The sequence below is a fragment of the Vitis riparia genome, chromosome 15 (genome assembly GCF_004353265.1).
Source record: "Vitis riparia cultivar Riparia Gloire de Montpellier isolate 1030 chromosome 15, EGFV_Vit.rip_1.0, whole genome shotgun sequence".
NCBI lineage: Eukaryota > Viridiplantae > Streptophyta > Magnoliopsida > Vitales > Vitaceae > Vitis > Vitis riparia.
Window position 1 is genome coordinate 14,900 of NC_048445.1, and position 13,801 is coordinate 28,700.

General features: G+C 34.4%; 1 protein-coding gene across 4 annotated transcripts; it reads right to left on the reverse strand.

Moving 5' to 3' along the window:
* Nucleotides 1-224: 224 nt before the first annotated feature.
* LOC117932370 (digalactosyldiacylglycerol synthase 2, chloroplastic) lies at nt 225-5,091 on the reverse strand. 4 transcript variants are annotated; one of them, XM_034853607.1, is made up of 6 exons: nt 4,947-5,091; nt 4,352-4,605; nt 3,890-4,220; nt 3,046-3,312; nt 1,762-2,111; nt 225-896 (listed from the first exon to the last, which is right to left on the reverse strand). In XM_034853607.1, exons 3-6 carry the CDS (start codon nt 4,169-4,171, stop codon nt 395-397), a joined length of 1,401 nt encoding a protein of 466 aa, XP_034709498.1. In that variant the 5' UTR covers nt 4,172-4,220; nt 4,352-4,605; nt 4,947-5,091; the 3' UTR covers nt 225-394. The 4 variants fall into 4 exon arrangements, with proteins under 4 accessions (XP_034709498.1, XP_034709499.1, XP_034709500.1 ...); XM_034853608.1 differs by having other exon boundaries at nt 4,352-4,650; XM_034853609.1 differs by lacking the exon at nt 4,352-4,605 and having other exon boundaries at nt 3,890-4,215.
* Nucleotides 5,092-13,801: the final 8,710 nt, after the last annotated feature.

Here is a 13,801-nt window from a genome sequence, read left to right on the forward strand (position 1 = left end):
TTATTTAATTTAATATTTAAAAAATATTTAATTTAATATTTTTGAAAAAAAATATTTAATTTAATATTTTTGAAAACTACTTTTATTTAATTTAGTATTTTTAAAAAAAAATTATTGAAAAAAAATTATTTAATTTAATTTTATAAAATATTATATATGTGTTCTTAAAGGGTATATTTCTCCGTTACTATTTCATATCCTTCAACTCAATTTGAAGAGTTATATGGACCTTTTGTTAATTTGGGGGTCCATCTACCCCTAAAGATAATTCTCCCTTTATAATATGGAAATGAAGAAAAAGAATGTGTAGTAACATTTTTACATACTAAATCATCAAAATAAGTCAGAGGAATCCAAGCATTTACGACCAAAGGAGTAGCCATCAGATATCTTTTTATCCCTGGCCCCCAGTAGGAAATGCCCACCCAAGCTCTTGACGCTGCTCTTCATCTGGTTGCAAGCTCCCTGGAATGGCGCCAAACACCCTTCTCGAGGCTTCAATTCCAGAGGCCACATAATGCACATATGCTGATGCATCATCCATATTCTTCCGCAAGTTCATTGTCATGGACATGAATTTCTTTGGAGGAGTGTCTGTTGGTTTCCTTTCAACTACATGGTCCAACCCAGCAGCCTGTAGAAACCTTTCTGTAGCAGCATCCCATGACAGCTCATGCATCTGTGCATCAGTTAGCTGGGCAGGTTCTTCACTTAGAGCTTTCAGTGTCTCTTTCACAAACCCACTGCTGTCTTGGTAAGTCCGGCAATTAGGGAACTGCTTGAAGAAGTCATTTGAGGGGTGATTGGCACAAACCACAATTTTACCCATTGCCAAAGCTTCTGCTGTAGTTGTGCAGAGGACATCTGTTGTGCTTGGATTTAGGAACACCTTGTAACTGGAAGAGGAACAAAAAGAAAACATGTCATATACAAACCCCAACTCTGTTGATCATCTCTGAAAAAATTTAGACCCGTTGGTGTGTTTCGAACGAAAAATTGTTCTACAGGCTACACTGCAGATTGATTTCCAATTCTCTAGTCAACTACGAGATCCTATTTAACTGATTCCCTTGATAGAGGACTAACAGGTACATTGCAGAGAATGAAAGAAATATGTTTCCTGTCAACTTCAATTCCTCAAAAATTGTATTGTCACTTATAATAAATTCGCTATAATCCTTCAGTCTATTTTCAGGATTCTTTTATTATTATTTTAAATAATAAGAATAATTAGAAGAGGAAAGGGAATACAGGAGTTTTTCTGTTATAGAGTACATAGCAATGTCGTATGCAATGTTGTTAATAACTGCAAAAATGGAAAACATTGAGAAACAAAAAACAGTAGTTCCAGAGAATATGTACCCTGAATGGGTCACTATGAATCGTCCTGGCTATCATTAGTCAGAAGATGCAATTCAACACGGCTGAATTCATACTGGCACAACATTTTCTGCCAGGATCAATTCAGTACAAACACTTGTGTGGTTGAAACACATAATATTTCCACATGTTTGCATTCTTTTGGGTGTTAGAAAAATAAAATGAACAAGAGTCCAAATAGACCCAAGCTTAGGTGTCCCGGGAGCCATAGTGTTAGTCAAAAGTGCGCAATATGCAACAACTGAGGTTATCAGCACCCTCAACTTCTGCTCGATGCATTGCATTACAAGGCAAATGCAACTTCACTTTCTTCATTTCCATCAGAGAAAAAACTAATGATTAAATTGATGTCTGGATGTCAATAAATCATAGGGAGCTTACTCGTGAAATAATGGATCAGCATGATCATGCCCAGGGTAAACTCTGACGTCTAGTTCCAATTTTTTGGCAGCTTCCTGAACTTGATCTGAATCCTCCCCATTGCCATATAAATCAACCTCAAGTCCAGTTAGTTCCTTTTGGTTATCATGAAGAAGTTTGAGTAGCTCCTTGTAGCCTTTGCTCCACACCATTTTCCCAATATAGTAGGCGCCTTTAGTGAAGGCCCGATCACCATTTTGTTGATGCTCATTCTTTCTTTTGCCAATTTCAAGGAACTTGGGATTGACTCCATGAACATTGCAGATGATGGATCTCGGAAGGTCCTGGGTGGCAGCAGATAATCTAATCACCTGCCATTTGAATACAAGTATAAACTAGCTGGAAAGTCCTTAATTGGGATCAGAAGTTAAAAATAAAAATAAAAAATAAAAAATAAAAAAAAAATTGGAAAGCTGCCAAAATAAGAATGTGAAAGGTGCTTTAGGATTTCCATATTTGGTTCAACCATTTGAACCACCCTAATTGAAGTTCATTCTACCTAGCTCCCACATGAACTATTGATTCTATCACATCAATATATACAGGGGGACAAAGATAATTTGGACCGAAACATTATGAGCTAATTTGTTGCAAGGGCCAACCATAAAGAGTTTAACGAGGGAATAAGAAAGAGCTTTCTCATTATAAAGAGCAACTCAAACATATCCATATAAGTTTTTAAATTTTAATAGATGCCTTCATGGATGATATTCCTAATGTGGTATGCAGCCAACAAAATGGTCTTCAAAAGATGTATAATCTAATTTGCACCTTACTCATCCAATGTACCCCACCATGAAACACAAACAGTATTATAATTAAAAATCCACCAATTTGGATTGTTTATTAAAACTCTTTTTCACCATAGATAGATCTCATAAAAGCATGGCTGCACTATCATCCATCCTATGGAATTTTCATTGTGAGAAGAAACCCCACCTTCACAAAGTTATTCTTCGTTAAGCTCTAAATCCCCTATACTGATGTATATTAATAAATTAATAAACAAAGAATATGCACAATATGTAAACAAAAATAAATCACAATCTACCAGAGAAAAGAGGGAGGGGGAAATCACCATGTTAAAGTAATAAAATTGCAAGTGTATTGTTAACCTAAATGTTGAAAAGAAGAGCTACAAATGCTAACTCAAATTAAATTACAGAAACTAAAATAATTTTAACCTCTTTGTCAGTAGAAAGTGCAGATTTTTCATGAAAACTAACAATTCTAAAAGAAACATACCTTGTGGCAATAGATATCAACAACCCAATTATTTATGTATTTCAGAAGAAATGCCTGCAACCGTCCATTCTTTTCTCTTCTAACATATTCCAAATAATTGGTATGAACAATTCCTAGAACCAAATGGAATTTAGTTTTCCATCTCTTTCCATGATGATACCATGTAAGATGCTCAGGCTCCTCGAGGACTGCAATATCAGCCTCTTCATCAGGGATGATTTCTGTAATATCCCCAACCACAAGAATGCTCCTTTTATCTCTGGAAAACTGCAGTTCAAGTGATACCAGGAGTTAGTATCATACAAACACACGAATAGAAAGAAAGCAAAGAGTCACTAACACAATCATGTCTTTGACCAAGATGACTACAACACCAGGTTATATAGTTTCAGGCCCAAATCTTTGAGGATTGTCAATTCAATGGCATTAATTTTCTTCATAAAATAAAAGGAAAAAAAGCTAGGAAATAACACTACAGTTAAATCAAACAAAATAAACAAAAAGAAAATGGAAAGGAAAAATTTAAAGGTTTCTAATATAAACTCTTGTGAACTACGATTCACAGTAGATACAAAAGCAAGAAAAAATATATCACACAAAATGCATGCCTAACCATAAAACCCGTTAGGTACCAGATCATACATATATTCAGTTCCCAAAACCAGATTAAACCGAAATATATCAATTATCTATCTATTTCAAAGCTGTACTACAACTTTTCATCGTTTAAAATATGTTTTTAACCAATACATGAACTTTCAGAAGCTGACCACCATGGTGTCCAAAAGAAACCATATTCACGCTTAATTAAAGTTCCAAGAAAGATAATTGCATCAGTGTTTACCTTTCCAGGATAAAATTTTATACTGAAATCACATACAAACCCAGTCCTCTCCCCGAGCCACTGACGGACATATGCCTCCTGCTCTGAAGGTGACTTGAATGTAATCTTGTTGGGATATACTAATTCTTGATCTTTCAGGGACAGCCAGGGAATCACCAAGGTAACCTTGAACTCCCTGCCCTTTGTAAGATAGGCCACACGGAAGAGAGGGTTCACAGCGGTTCCAGTCATCCATGGAAGACTTGCAGTAGTAAATATCGCAATATGCTGTTTCCTATCCATTCATTCATCAGGTTCAACTCCACCCTATCGCAATTCAGGTTATCCTGACCTTCTCAAACAGAAAAAAATAATAATAATAAAATTAAATAAAATTAAATAAATAAATAAATAAAATTTATGTTTTAAACTGCATTATTAAATGAAAAAGATGAATTATATGTCAAACAATCTAATGCGCACATGATTCATAGCTAAAAATTACAATCCAAGCAGCCCAAACATCAAATCAGCCACAACTCTGATATAAGCATTCAAAATGATTCAAAGTTCCCAAATAATTAAAAAATAATAATATTTGAGATATTCCTGAATAATTCATGTATTGTCAAAATCCGTTCAGGTTCATTTCTTCCCGTGAAAATTTGGGATAAATTCATGAACTCAAAATCATGACGCTCTGATGAAAAATCGACACAGCTCTGGTGGTTCAAGCACTGAAATGGCAGGACAATAATCAATCATCCACCCCAAAAAATTCCCTATAATTCGAAATCCAACAATATAACACAACAATTTAGATAATCATGAAAACATAATCTCAGTCGGAAAATAAATAAATGAACTACAAAATGAACCCCAGAAAAAAATCAGAAGATTAAACAACAAACTAGATTAAAAAGATCCCCATGATTTCAAATTTAAAAATCAAACCTCGTAATCCAGAAACTTATTGAATTATAAAAACAGAAATTTGATAGTTGATACGAAGATGTTAAGTAAACGGAAAATCAGGTGATTATACAGTGAATTATAGAGAAAATGTGATGAATAGTACCGTTGAAATTGTGGATGATAACGGATGCACGGAGAATATAAGAAATAGAGCTGTGAAAGAAGGTGGGAGATTAGGGCAAAAACTCGAGAGTGGAAGCTTCCTATGGCTGCTTTCGGAAGGAAAAAAAAAGGTGGGTGTTGGGTTTTTTTAGGGATAACCGATTAAAAGGGACAAAAATCCCTCAATATTGCAGAACTAACCCCTCACTTATTTAAGTCTCAAAAATGACCCAATTCGGACAAAAATACCCCCTCAGCTATCTTTTCAGCCCATTTTCCCTCCAACTCCAATTTTCCCTTGTGTTGTGTCTCTTCCTCACCCTGTAGACCCATTTATTCCATCTGTTAACCTGCGAGAAACAAATCACGAAGGATTTTTCCGTTTATTGCAAGAGAACAAAAAGGCAACACAACACAAAGTAAAAACAGAAAGTAAGTTTCACTATTTCATTATTTGATTTTAGTTTTTCGAACTGTACATATGAATCTTCATCCATGAAATGAGAAAAAACCCTAAGTGTCTTATTTTGATTCTTTTTTTTTTTTTCAATCAAACCCTATTTTTCATCTTTCTGATATTGTGTGTTGATTCAGTTCATGAAAATGGAGGAAGAAAAAAATTTGGTGATGAAAAATACGAAACAGAAGAGGTATAAAATTTTGGGAAAAAAGAGAAGTGAAAGAAAGCCAGGTTTTGAAACCTCGTCATCGTCATCAAAAAATGAGAAGAAATCAACTGATTCAGTAATCATTAATTTTCTACTTGAAATTTTGATTTTTAATTTTTTTTAATTTTATCATTTTTAATCGATTATCCTTTTTTTATGAATTTATTTTTCATGAATTGATAATGTAATTGTTGAAAATTTTCTCAGTGAGGTTATAGTCCAAGGTTTAAAGCAATATTTGAATGATTAGAAAAAACTAAACTTAACTACTATCAAGTTTACCATCAAAAGGTTTTGAAATTTTGTGTAATGAAGTTATTTGTTATGAATTTATAACGTATTTGAATATAATTTTTTTGAAATTATTTTATCCAAATATTTAGAATTTTGATTTAAATATATATGTTAAGAAAAAATTGAACTTAACTGCTATCAAGTTCATTGTCAATATGTTGCAATTTCAAAATGGGTATTAGGAGTTGTCCACCTTCATCGAAGGATTATATATGTATATGACTTATTGATGGGCATCAATAATAATGCAAGATTGCAAGTTGCCATTAAACCATTAGCCAAATTGTTGCCGCATATATTGAATGCAATAGCATATTATGGGTTTCATGGTGACACAAAAGTTAACTACCAGGAATGGGAAATTGAACGGTTATAAGATATTCCTCAATAGGAAAATGAGTAAGTGATCTTAAATTTACTTTCATAACTTATACACTTAATCCTTAATAATATCCCTAACATTGATTATCTGTGTACCATGTAGTGGTGATTGTGGCATGTTTGTTATCAAATATGTTGAATACTTAATGCACAACCATCCATTGAAGTCATTAACAAGTGCTCGAATGGACTGGTTTCGGGAAAAGATTGCAGTAGAGTTATTTTATATGAAATACTTGCCTATGTAATGAATTCATGTTGATATTTCACATTTTGATAATGTAGTTGGATGGTTTGTTATATGTAATTGGATAGCTTCATATATGTAGTTAGACATTTTGATAAATGTAGTTGGACAGGTTGATATATCTACTTGGATATTTTGATGAATGTTGTTCAATAGTTATGTATACAATTGGCCTTTTAATCTAAACTTGAATGTTGTCAAGTTGTTATGTGTACAAACTTGAAGGTAGTTAAGTCCACAGTCTTAATAGAACACCTGAACTTAACTACTATCAAGTTAACTGTGAACAAACTTGACAGATATTAAGTCGAAATCTATTCCAGAATAACATATTTAATCTGGACTTAACAGGTATCAAGTTGATCTTCTATAGACTCATAGGAAGTTGTGTCTACAGTTGCCATTTTAACTTGAACTTAACTATTGTCAAGTTATTTTATGAACAAACTTGAAGGTAGTTGAGTCCACAGTCTTCAGAAAAAACCTGAACTTAACTATTGTCAAGTTGTTTTATGTACAAACTTGAAGGTAGTTAAGTTCACGGTCTTTAAACAAAACCTGAACTTAACTATTGTAAAGTTGTTTTATGTATAAACTTGAAGGTAGTTAAGTCCACAGTCTTTAGACAAAACCTGAACTTAACTATTGTCAAGTTGTTTTATGTACCAACTTGAAGGCAATTAAGTCAACGGTCTTTAGACAAAACCTGAACTTAACCATTGTCAAGTTGTTTTATGTACAAACTTGAAGGTAGTTAAGTCTACAGTCTTCAGATAAAACCTGAACTTAACTATTGTCAAGTTCCTTATCAATAAACGTGAGAATAGTTGAGTCCATAGTTTGAGAATAAACATGTAATTTTCATTCATACTTTATACATAACTCATCATAACATATATGTATAAAAGTAACAAATATCTCCATTTCTATGGGTATGCAAAAAAAGGGGATCATTATTACAATATTCATCTATGTGCTTATCCTATCACCTTCTACAAAAAAGTAACTTACATTTCCGTTCACATGGGTACCAAAAAAACAAAAAAGCTCACTATTACAATTTTCATTCCATGTAAGTTCATAGTGTGCCAAAGCTATCATGATATCAAGGGATTGGTCGTTTGCATGTTTTCCGATTATGCCCATATTGACCACATCGACTACAACGAGATGTGTGCTTGCCCTCTCCACCAGAAGAAATTCTTACTTTCCTTGGTCTTCCTGTTGGACGTCTCGTTTTAGGTGGTAACACAACTTTGTCACGAATATGATTAGGTACTACCCAATCTATTTCATTTCCAGTTGGATAAATACACTCTGAATATGAAGATAACAATGCTTTAGTAGTAAAATACTTGGAGCACAAAGTGTAACATGAAATGTTGTAAAATCTACAAGCAGCAATAGCATGTGCACATGGAATATGATCAAGATCAAATTGTCGACATGTGCATGAACGGGTGTCTAAATTCACTTGAGCACTAATGCTAGCATAGTTAACATTACACTCCTTGGAGTTGATAGGTTCCACTAGATATGTTGCTGACATATTATACCTCGAATGAAGTTCTCCATCAGCCCACATGGTAAGTTCAGTTGCCATTGACATTGCTTGTTGTTGACGAGTCACAAACCATTTTTGAAGTAAGTTTCTCAATTCTTCAACCAATTGCAAAACTGGAAGATCTCTAGTATTTTTCAACATAGCATTAAGGCTTTCAACGATCCCTGTCGTCATGATATTATATCTTTTTCCGGTAGAATATGAGCGTGCCCATCGATCAACACCTATATCCATCAAATATCTTGCTGCTCTTGGGTCAATCATCTCTAGTTGCCCAAATATAAAATTAAACTCTGAAACACGATAAGCATGGGCAACATCATGGAACAACTTATGAATTGCAGGATTCTTGAACTTTGTCTTCAAATTTTGTCCAACGTGATAAGTGCAGACACCATGCCTCGCATGGGGAAATACTTTATGTACTGTTTTCTCAATGCTACCATGTCAATCTGATATCACAAACAAATCATCAATGTGTCCAAGTGCATCATGCAGTTTTTGTAAAAACCACTCCCATGAGGCATCATTTTCTGAATCACCAATCCCAAAGGTTAAAGGGTATATCTGATTGTTGCCATCTTTACACGCTGCAATAAATAAAGTCCCTAAGTACTTTGCTTTCAAAAATGTCCCATCAACTGCAATCACAGGCCTTATTGATGTGTGAAACCCAACAAGAGATGCACCAATCGACATAAAAAAGTATTTGAATTGATTATCACAATCAGTAACTATATCAGTAATGGTACCAGGATTTTTTTGCTCTAAAACATAGCAATAGGATGATAAAGTGTTATAAGACTCCTCAAGTGATCCCCTAATAGAACCTAGAGCAAGTTCTTTGGCTCTCCACGCCTTATCATAACTGATTTGAACACCATACTGCTTTCGAATATCTACTACAATGTCTTTTGGTCAAAATTCACAACCAACCCCTTGATATGTTTCTTTTATACTCTCACCAATCAACCAACTACTTGCATGTCGATTGTCACGAGACATCATATCTAACTGACAAGTGTGTGTTGAATAGAATTTCATTATTTGAAACATATTGGAAATCCCCAACTTGGTAGCATGAACTCACCACTTGCATTCTTTATCAAAACATTCAACAAGCAATAACTTAGTAGTGGATTTAGTTGTTTTGAACTCAAACTTCCTTTTCAGAGCCATCATATACAACTTCCTTTATAATTCTTTCTTATTTGAGCCATCATATTTGGATCATTTCGAATTCTCTAGATAGATAATTTTGCAGAGCTTTTCTTTCTTTAGGATCATTTCCTGTAACTACCATGTCATGCACATATATGATGAGTGTCGTAATCTTACCATGTTGCTTTTTCAGGAACAAAATGTGATCTGAATTACTTTGACGATAGCCAAAAGCTCTCATTGACTTTGTGAACTTTCCAAACCATGCTCTCGGGGATTGCTTCAACCCATACAATGACTTCTTCAATTTGCACACCTTCTGACATTGCTTTTCTGACATCATGCATCTTGGTGGAAGATCTATATATACTTCTTCAGATAACTCGCCATGCAAAAAGGCATTTTTCACATCGAACTATTCTAATGGCCAATCTAGGTTTGCAGTTAAAGATTGTAATACTCGAACTGTGTTGATCTTAGCTACAGGTGCAAATGTCTTTGTGTAGTCAATTCCATAAGTTTGAGTGTACCCTTTTGCTACCAGTCTTGCTTTAAATCGTTCAATACTACTATCTGCCTTGTACTTCACAGTATAGATCCAACGACACCCAACTGGCTTATTTCCTGGTGGACATTCTACGAGTTCCCATGTTTCATTCTTCTGCAATGATTTCATCTCTTCATTCATGGCTGCTTTCCACCTTGGATTAACTAAGGCTTCCTGCACACTGTTAGGAATAGCTACAATAGATAATTGATTTACAAATGACTTATTTGATTCAGAAAAACGATGGTTAGACACATAGTTGCTCATAGGATATTTGACTTTGGTAGACAATTCAGGTTCATATGTGAGTTTAGGAATACCTCTATTATGACGGTGTGGTAACCGTTTCATAAATGGATCAGGTTCCAAATTAATAACACCCTCAACAGACGACGATTGGTTTGGTATTTTAGTGAAGACATCTTCGAACCCAAACTATTGACCACTCATATCCAACTCACCCGCTTCCTGTTCACTAATTCAAATTGTCCGGATTCATCCTCCTCAGAGATATGATAATCATAATTCAGAGTCTGAATTTCCTTATGGTACTCCCCTTAAAGTTCAGACTCAGATGAAAAATACATTGAATCTTCATGAAACACCTCATCCATTGTAATATATATTCGTCGAGTTGGAGGATGGTAACATCGATATCCCTTTTTGTGCAATGCATATCCAATAAACACACATTGCAATGCATGAGAAGTTAACTTGGTGCGTTGGTGTTTGTGTAGATGCACAAATGTCACGCAACCAAAAACACGAGGAGGTAGATTTGGGACGGTTGGGGCAACTACGACATTAGTAAGAGCTTGAAGAAGTGTTTGGAAGTTAATTGAGCTGGAAGGTACCCGATTGATCAAGTATGCGGCAGATGTGATTGCTTCTCCCCAATAAGATATCGGTGTTTTTGCTGCTATCAAGGAAGCACGAACAACCTCTAACAAGTGCCGATTTTTTCGTTCAACGACTCCATTTTGTTGGGGTGTATTGGAACAAGTAGTCTGATGAATGATGTCATGTCCTTCCAAATACTTTTGAAGGTCAGAACTTTGATATTCTCCACCATTATCACTACGCAGAACCCGAACCTTTGCATTGTACCGAGTTTCAATCATTTTATGAAAATTTTGAAACAACAAGTTCACTTCATCTTTGGTCTTCATCAAACATAATCATGTCATTCTGGTACAATCATCAATAAAAGTAACAAACCAATGTGAGCCACTCAAAGTTGGGACTTTGGATGGGCCCCAAACATCAGAATGTATAACCATAAAAGGAAACATACTTTTATTCAAAATTAACGGAAACAAAGCATGATGACTTTTAGCTAATTCACAAATATAACAACGAAAATCAGAAATATCACTCTTTGCAAACAAACTAGGAAACAATTTTTTTAAATAACCAAAGGAAGCATGTCTTAGACGTCAATACCACAACCAAATTTCAGACTTTTTCTTCTCCCCCTCAGATCCATCTGTCATCAAGACTTGTTGCAACTTATTTGAATCATTTGACTGCAAATCCAAGTAATAGAGTTTTCCCCGCTTAATATCACAACCAATCATCTGTCTTGTTTGGATGTCCTTAATCACACAAAATTCAGGCCAAAAAATGACAATACAAGATAAGGCTGTAGTGATTTGAAAAACTGACAAAAGATTGTAATCTAAAGATGGAACAACTAAAACAGAATCCAAATTCAAAGTATTAGTAAGAGTTAAGGATCCTTCCCCAATGACTGGGGTTGTGTTACCATTGGCTGTGGAAACAATTTTTTATGAGGAAGGTCTAAGGGGTGAAACTTGTCTAGAATCAAAAGTCATATGATCTGTAGCACCAGAATCAATTATCCATGCACTATTAATAACAGGTGTAAAAGTATTTAAAAACTTACCACCATGATCTGTAGTGGCTACCAATGCAAAGACTTTCTCAGCAACATTAGCCTTTGTTTTTATTTCGGCAACAGTTGCAGTCGAGGTTTTCTTGGAATCCTTCTTCCTTTGATCACAATTATTATCATTAATAACAAAGTGTTGATAGCCTAAACATGATCTAAAGGTCCATGGTTCAAACCCTCGGTTCCTTATTTTTTTTCCTGGTCATACCAAGAGTCGCTGCTTTGAAATTGTGGGATATCCAGACTGGTGGGATCAGTCTTATTACAGTGAGTGCATTTGAAGGTTGACTTATCAATATTAGGGCTTGTCTTAGGATGGTTGATCGCTATCGGACTACCATAGCAACAAAATATCCAGGATGGGAATGGCTTTGATACCATATTCAAATTGATAAATGACAGTTTTTTCATGTATTCGTTCATGTACAGAGTATATATAGAGAGTAATCACCATTCTAAGAATGGGAAAGAATGATACAAGGAAATAATGATATAAGGAAATAACAACTAATATCCTAATATCTCAACTTTCCTAATATCCAATATTCCTAATATCTAACATTCCCAATATCTCAACACTAAATGATATAAAGAAAGAATGATATAAGGAAAGCATTCCAAATATCTCAATAGAAACCAGTGAAGGGAGTGAAAGCAAACTACGGAGAGTGTCAAAGATTGCAATCGATAAAAACCAAAAGGAAAAGTTGGTCTTTTATAAACACCAAAAAGTAATTTAACCAACAATGACGAATTAGGCAGCTATCAATGGTCTTAATCCAATGCTTCCCTTGATACGCAAAGACAGAGTATGCATAGTAAAAAACTAAAGCTGCAAGAGCCCTTACCATGTTATAGAACAGAAGTAGTCTAATCCTACACAAAAGCCCCCTTACCAAGTCACTATTGTCCAACTCAATCACAAGTGGATCAAGACCCCAACTCAACTAGGAAAATAAAAGTTTTGTTTAGCTTATAAATATCAGGCATATCCAACCGTATCTTTGGCTTCAAAAAAAATCTAAAAAACTACATCCCAAATTCAAATAAACAAACACAACTTGGCCCAAACGAAGGCCCATAAGCTAACAAGCACAATCCAATCCAAAATTCTTAGCCCAACTCTCATGTTCTCCATGTCTCCCAACTTCAACTGTCTACACCTAGGATATGAATACAAAGTACCAAGCAAACACATGAATTTTGTTTGCGTAGGAATTAAAGAAGGGAACTTACCTAGAGCATGACTAACCCATTCCAATCTCAAATTTGGGTCTTTCAATGAACCAAAATCCTACCCATCCAGGTGGTTGAGAGTTGAAGATCGCTCCGGCTTCCTTTTCTTTTCACTCCATCTTCTCCAACATATCACACCCGATAACTAGAGCCAAACTTGCACACATAGATCAAAGAATAAGGGAATAATCCCACAAATTTTAGATTCCAATGGTCTCAAATCCACTTGGGTACCTAAAACCTTAAGTATGAGGCTAATGAGGTCAGAATCATCAATCCAAAAACAAAATAGAGAGCAATCCTTAAAGATGAAGAGAAAAAAAAACTCATTTTCAATTGAGATCAAATCCATGGTTTTGTCTTTGGTTTTAACCATAAATTAAAATTGAAATCAAATCCATGGTTTTAAATCTCAGTACCACGCTTACAATGAAATATGAACACTTCATCAACATTATGCTTGCACTAAAAAAAAAACTTTTGCGTTACTTGTATATTAAGCTTATTTTCATGTGTTTTTTCAAGATCTCTTTTGAAATTAATTTGTCTGTCTTATGTTTTGTACATGTAGTCGTCCTTGTGGATAGGGCCTAGGTGGCTGATTGATAGGTTTTGGATGTATTTGGTAAATTAATTTAATGATTTAGTGGGTGTTTGTTAAATTACTTTAATAATTTTATATGATCTAATGATTTAATTTAATTCATTAAGTAGATTAAGTAGTCTAAAAAAAATAACTTAATATTCTAACTTAAAACTTAAAAGTAAAATATAACTTCAAATATTAAGTTAAAATAGTTAATTTACTCTTCATCTTAAAACACTTTCTCCTCATTTACTCATATT